This window comes from Hippichthys cyanospilos, chromosome 1, assembly GCF_059441005.1.
Source record: "Hippichthys cyanospilos isolate Australia breed blue-spotted pipefish chromosome 1, RoL_Hcya_1.0, whole genome shotgun sequence".
NCBI classification, from domain to species: Eukaryota; Metazoa; Chordata; class Actinopteri; order Syngnathiformes; family Syngnathidae; genus Hippichthys; species Hippichthys cyanospilos.
In genome coordinates this window covers 3,569,001-3,575,000 of record NC_142369.1, presented here as the reverse complement: position 1 = coordinate 3,575,000, position 6,000 = coordinate 3,569,001, and the positions used below count along the sequence as shown (strand labels likewise).

The 6,000-nt window shown below is 39.9% G+C and overlaps 1 protein-coding gene across 1 annotated transcript in view; it reads right to left on the bottom strand.

The window, feature by feature from the left end:
* The window catches only part of LOC148428631 (pyruvate carboxylase, mitochondrial-like), a 210,648-nt gene that overhangs the window by 9,607 nt on the left and 195,041 nt on the right, over positions 1-6,000 (bottom strand). The window contains exons 23-24 of the mRNA XM_088425847.1: positions 2,118-2,292; positions 1,289-1,362 (exon numbers count right to left, since the gene is read on the bottom strand). Coding sequence (XP_088281973.1) covers positions 1,289-1,362; positions 2,118-2,292 — 249 coding nt within the window. The remainder of the gene's footprint in view (positions 1-1,288; positions 1,363-2,117; positions 2,293-6,000) is intronic.

Below are 6,000 nucleotides of genomic sequence, written 5' to 3'. Positions count from 1 at the left end.
ATGGCAACAAAACAATCAGATAAATCAGTTAAACTTTTTAATCAGAAATTAAGAAGAAGGATTATTTGTGAAAAGTACTATGCAAAGAATAGGGAAAAAAATACCTCTTGATTACCGTATTTTCCGCATAATAAGGCACACCTTAAAACAATGGCCTATTTTAAAAGTGATTTCAGAAATAAGGCGCACCACATTATAAGGCGCATAGAATAGAAATTACAGTAGTGGCTGGGCTTGTGCTATGCATCCACTAGATGGTGCTGCTCTAAAGGGAATGTCAACAAAACAACCAGAAAAGTCAGTCAAACTGAAAAAAAAAGTTTGATATTTAATGAAATCATAATTGTATTCTTTAAAACTCTTGATTGGTCTTAGCATTGATCTAAACAGTCTTTTAATGTAAGCGGCTTATACTGTATTTGAAAACAGTTTAAAAATAGGCCATTCACTGAAGGTGCGCCTTATAATCCGGGGCGCCTTAGAGTGCGGAAAATGTAGTAATAAATGAAAATTTGCTGTTTACTTGGCTGGCTTGGAGCAAAATCTCTTCACATCTCCGGAATAAAAACGGAAGTAAAAAGTGCCAACGTCTCCTCAGGTTTGATGGGAATGTTTTACTCTTCTACGGGCAGTATGGGGGGAGGGGGGGGGGGGGGGGTACAAAGGTAGTACAAGAGCCTGTTATCGCCATCATGTCTCTCACAAGCCATTTTCGTCTGCTTGGGTGAGGCCGATGCTGAGAGTGCGGAAGAAGCAAAGACTTCTTTATTAAAATGGACATTTTTGGGTAAATTCTAAATTTCCCATTGAGAATGAATGGGCATTTTTGGAATGAAAAATGTTGCATTGCGGGAAAACTGTAAAGGTTAGGGACGAGAAAAATAATAGTTCGGGAAGCATGAATTTTTGGAACGTGTTGAAGTCGGAATGATTTGAATCGGTCAAGAAATAAAGAAGTAGTTGGGTGGGAAAATAAAACGATATAAACGATAGAATAACGTGACACGGGAGTAACAAAAAAAGTTGCATTTCTTCTGCCAGGGTTGAAACGGAGCACGCCACGCTTGCTTGATAATGAAAGGCACTTGAGCCACTCCGCAGTCAATCGAGCCGGGCACATGAAAAGTAAGCCGCGCTTTCTGCAGCCACTCATTTATCAGCCCACTCACACTCGTCAAAATGCTCATGAAGAACTGGCGAGGAATAATAACAAGCCGTCCCTTCCGCTTACTCTCCGGCCAGCGGCCATTCTGCTGAATTTGAATCAAAGCGGAAGCTTCAAAGTTACCTCAAACTCCTCAGCGATTTTTGGTCCATCCAAAAAGAGTCTGGTGCTGAGACAGTCCACTGGGCCGAAGGTAGCTGAGACGGACCAGGAACCAAGAGTCAAATTTCAGTTTAAATTCAGGCTGTTAACATGAAATGCATGGCTGTGAAATTGAACTTTTGTTTCAATGACATAACCTTTGTGAAATATTTTTTCATTCAGGACATCAGATTTTCAAAATAAAAGAGACTTCCGAGTCTGATTTATTCAATTTTGGAACTACATTTGCCGTGGTATCTTAAGGTGTACAGTGGGCCCCCGTGTTACAAGATGAATCCGTTCTGCGGTTGGGCTCGTAAGGCGAATTCGCCGTATGGCGGGCAATCCAAACCTATGTTAAATAGCTAATGCCTTTAGAACCTCAGGTTAAAACATCAAAATTGTACATATTAAAAATTGATCCCAAAATAGTATATGCTACGTATATGTAATATACATGTATACACTCATAAAGCAACTGAAAATAAGTGTAATTACCTAAAAACGCCTGCAGATGGAAACAAAACAACACAAATACAGCCAAGCCCCTAGGGTCATGACAGTTGTTTTTGTCGCAAAAATGGAAAAAATACCATAAAGAGAGGATGAAAAAACTCAGTATTCCACGTCGCAACATGAAAATAATGTAAGCCACGAGACGCTGTAACACGGGGGTCCACTGTATTTTGTTTGGCAAATCCAGAAGATAGTTTGAAACTACTAACCCTAACTAACTAAATAACTAACTGTCCGTCCGTGTCCGTCTATATTATTCCATCCATGTCAATATCCACGCACAACAGTAACCCACCGGTGAATTCTTTGAATTCCTGGAACACCTTGGGGTACATGGCCGCCGACATGACGTCTTCGGGCGTGATCTCCTCGCCGTGCGCCGCCCGCAGCCCCTCCTCCAGGGTCTTGAAGTCCATCGGCGGCAGAGAGGCGCCCGGTCGACCCTCGACGCGAGGGAGGGACTTGAGCACCTGGAAAAGGCAAAAAGTGCTTCAAGTCCTTTTCCGTTCAGGTTGAAAGAGCGGTGAGATGTGTGGCGTCAAAAAGAAAAACCCACGTGGGATTCGCAAGATTTGGCGACGTGATAAGAGCTTCTCGCCTGGCCGTAAAAGCTTTAACCTGCCTTTGACTTCGGAAGAGACTGAAAAGCTAGATGTAGGCGTGTCCAAATTATGGCCCGAGGGCCATTTGCGGTCCGTCGTCTTTTTCAGTGGCCCGATGCATACGTAAAAATAGTTTGAAATAGCCTGCAAAGCAAGTGGAAAAAAAAGGTGCTACAACTAGAAAAATTGTTTATATACTATAAATTCTTTATGCAAGATACCGCAATTCCACAAAATTCGTTTTATAAACAGTAAGTTAAAGATTTGATTTTTTTCAAGGAAAATTGATCCGTCAGCCACGTCAGTCGAGTATTTGACACAACGATGCGCATTGTCATATCGGCTGTATTTTTGCTTTCAATAATTATTAACGGGACGAGCTAGAGGGCGGACGTCAGTTAGCTGTTAGCACGAAGTGCCCATTGCGGCTAACAGCAGCTCGTGTTAGCTGAGGTTGTCGATGCCTGATTTTCAATAAAAGAAGCGAGCAGGCTGAACCGACGTCCGAGTCCATTCTTGTTCACGCACACAAATATTACTAAAATTTTATATCGACCGTATTATAATTACAAAAATTACAGTAACAGGACGAGCTAGAAGGTGGACGTCAGTTGGCTGTAAGCAGCCGGCGCCTGTTGCAGCTAACATCAGCTCATATTAGCTGAGGTTGTTACGGCGTTATATTCAATAAAAGAAGCGAGCAGGCGGAACCAACGTCCGAGTCCATCCTTGTTCACACACACTAATATTACTAAAACAAAGAGGATCAGGTAAAAGTTATGTTGTCTCCATCTGATTCAATTAAGAGTGTACTGGTTAGAGAACACGGAACGGTATTCCAATTGACACATTTATTACTTGAGGTCTTTAGGCGTAGACACAAAATCATAAACTTGGTGAAAGGGTTAGCAACTTTGGGTATTCATGGTAAAAAGTCAGAGGAAAACAACTGCTTCGAGCGCATTCAAAATGACACTGGTGAGGCGTTCACTGACTGCTCAAAATGTGGGAAATGTCAAACACAATTGACAAATACAGAATTTATAGATATGAACACAAGAAAATATGAACAGTTGAAGAAGATGAGTTTTTTCTGTATTGCTATAGTTTTTAGATTTGGAAGTGCTAGTTCGTATGATACACTATATCATAGAAAATACTAGAATTTGACATCAAAATTGAATTATCGGTCATTTTTTGCCCCTATTTTTCGGCCTTTAAAGGGACAATGTGTAAGATTTAGACCCTTTTTTTCATTGATAAAGAATACATGAAATTATGAATTTCAAAAAACTTGCAAATAAACGACCAACAGTATGTATTAAATACAGTATAATCGTACATAATATAATATAATATAATATAATATAATATAATATAATATAATATAATATAATATAATATAATATAATAACATCATATAATAGAAAATACTAGAATTTGACATCAAAATTGAATTATCGGTCATTTTTTGCCCCTATTTTTGGGCCTTTAAAGGGACAATGTGTAAGATTTAGACCGTTTTTTTTCATTGATAAAGAATACATGAAATTGTGAATTTCAAAAAACTTGCAAATAAACGACCAACAGTATGTTTTAAATACAGTATAATCGTACATAATATAATATAATATAATATAATATAATATAATATAATATAATATAATATAATATAACATAATGTAACGAAAAACGGTACACACATTGTCCCTTTAATAGTGATTGACCTGGTCCGATTTTTTTCTGTTTTTATGCGTTTAAGAAAACAGTTGGCAGCTAATCATCCGATTTCAGCTAGCCGAATCAGCTAGCCGATGAATCGATCGGGCCCTATTGTGACGCTCCTTAAAGACGCGCGTAGTTGGTAAGCATTTCTGGGATTGTTCCTGCACACACAGCAGGATGATGTCATCGTCTTTGCTCGCTCAGGCTGGTGGGCATTTTGTGCACGCTAAGCACGGAACATGTCATGTTTCTTTAATGGCGCCGAAAATAGTTAGCGAGCGGTCATTCCGCGGATTGAGCGTTATCGCTCTTTGCATGTTTTTTTTTTTTCTTTTTAAACATGCAAATGCGCTCTTCCAAAAAGAAGCAAAACGGCCCCTCGTGTTTTGTTTATTTGCACGTTCCCGTCTTTGGGGCCGAAGTCGTAGGCAACGAGCGTGGGAGTGCGCTGTTTAATAATTGCGAGCGCGACAGCAAACGGGCTTTGTCTTCATTTGTTTAAGAGAGCTCCCGAGGACGCGGCGTCAATAATGAGCGGCGGGGACATCAATGGCGCGGCCATCTTTGAAGTGAGTCAGCCGCACAAGGCGCACGGGTGACTAATAGCTTGGCGCCGTACCTCCAACTCCGCACGCGCGCACAAATGTGCTGGTCTGTTTTGTGGCAACGCCGAATCATAAATGGTTAAATTACTATCCGTTCGTGGCTCATTAATTCATTGAATCAATCCGAGACATTTTTTTTAAGAGTCCACACATTCAGTGCTACGAACTGAACGTATTTTATGCGCTATAAGGCGCATCTAAAAAGCTACAATTTTGTCAAAAGGTGACGAAATAAACCGCGAGTTTTCATTTTTGGGGAATGAAAAAATAACTTAATTGCAATGTAAATTTTTTGGTAGTTAGCTTAGTTAACTCAATGGTTGTTAGTGTTTGTTAATCTTAAATGTAATCGCTAGGACGCTATTGCTAATCACATTGCCAACCAATTAGCAACGGCAAATTTTACGGTAATTTCTGGAGACTGTAGGCCACACGGAGCCGTTGATGGTCGTTAGCCAAACGACGGTTAGCATTAGTGCCGGTCGGTCCGTTTATACCACACGGATTCGTTGAATCAATCCGAGACATTTTTTTTAAGAGTCCACACATTCAGTGCTACGAAATGAACGTATTTTATGCGCTATAAGGCGCATCTAAAAAGCTTCAATTTTGTCAAAAGCTGACCAAATAAACTGTGAGTTTTCATTTTTGGGGAATGAAAAAGTAACTTAATCACCAAGTAAATTCTTTGGTAGTTAGCTTAGGTAGTTAACTCGATGGTTGTTAGTGTTTGTTAATCTTAAACGTAATCGCTAGGACGCTATTGCTAATCACATTGCCAACCAATTAGCAACGGCAAATTTTACGGTAATTTCTGGAGACTCTGTAGACCACACGGAGCCGTTGATGGTCGTTAGCCAAACGACGGTTAGCATTAGCGCCGGTCGGTCCGTTTATACCACACGGATTCGTTGAATCAATCCGAGACATTTTTCTTAGAGTCCACACATTCAGTGCTACGAACTGAACGTATTTTATGCGCTATAGCGCGCATCTAAAAAGCTTCAATTTTCTCAAAAGCTGACCAAATAAACTGTGAGTTTTCATTTTTGGGGAATGAAAAAATAACTTAATCGCAATGTAAATTTTTTGGTAGTTAGCTTAGTTAACGCAATGGTAGTTAGTGTTTGTTAATCTTAAACATAATCGCTAGGACGTTATTGCTAATCACATTGCCAACCAATTAGCAACGGCAAATTTTGCAGTAATTTCTGGAGCTATACAGACGCTGTAGGGAACACTGATT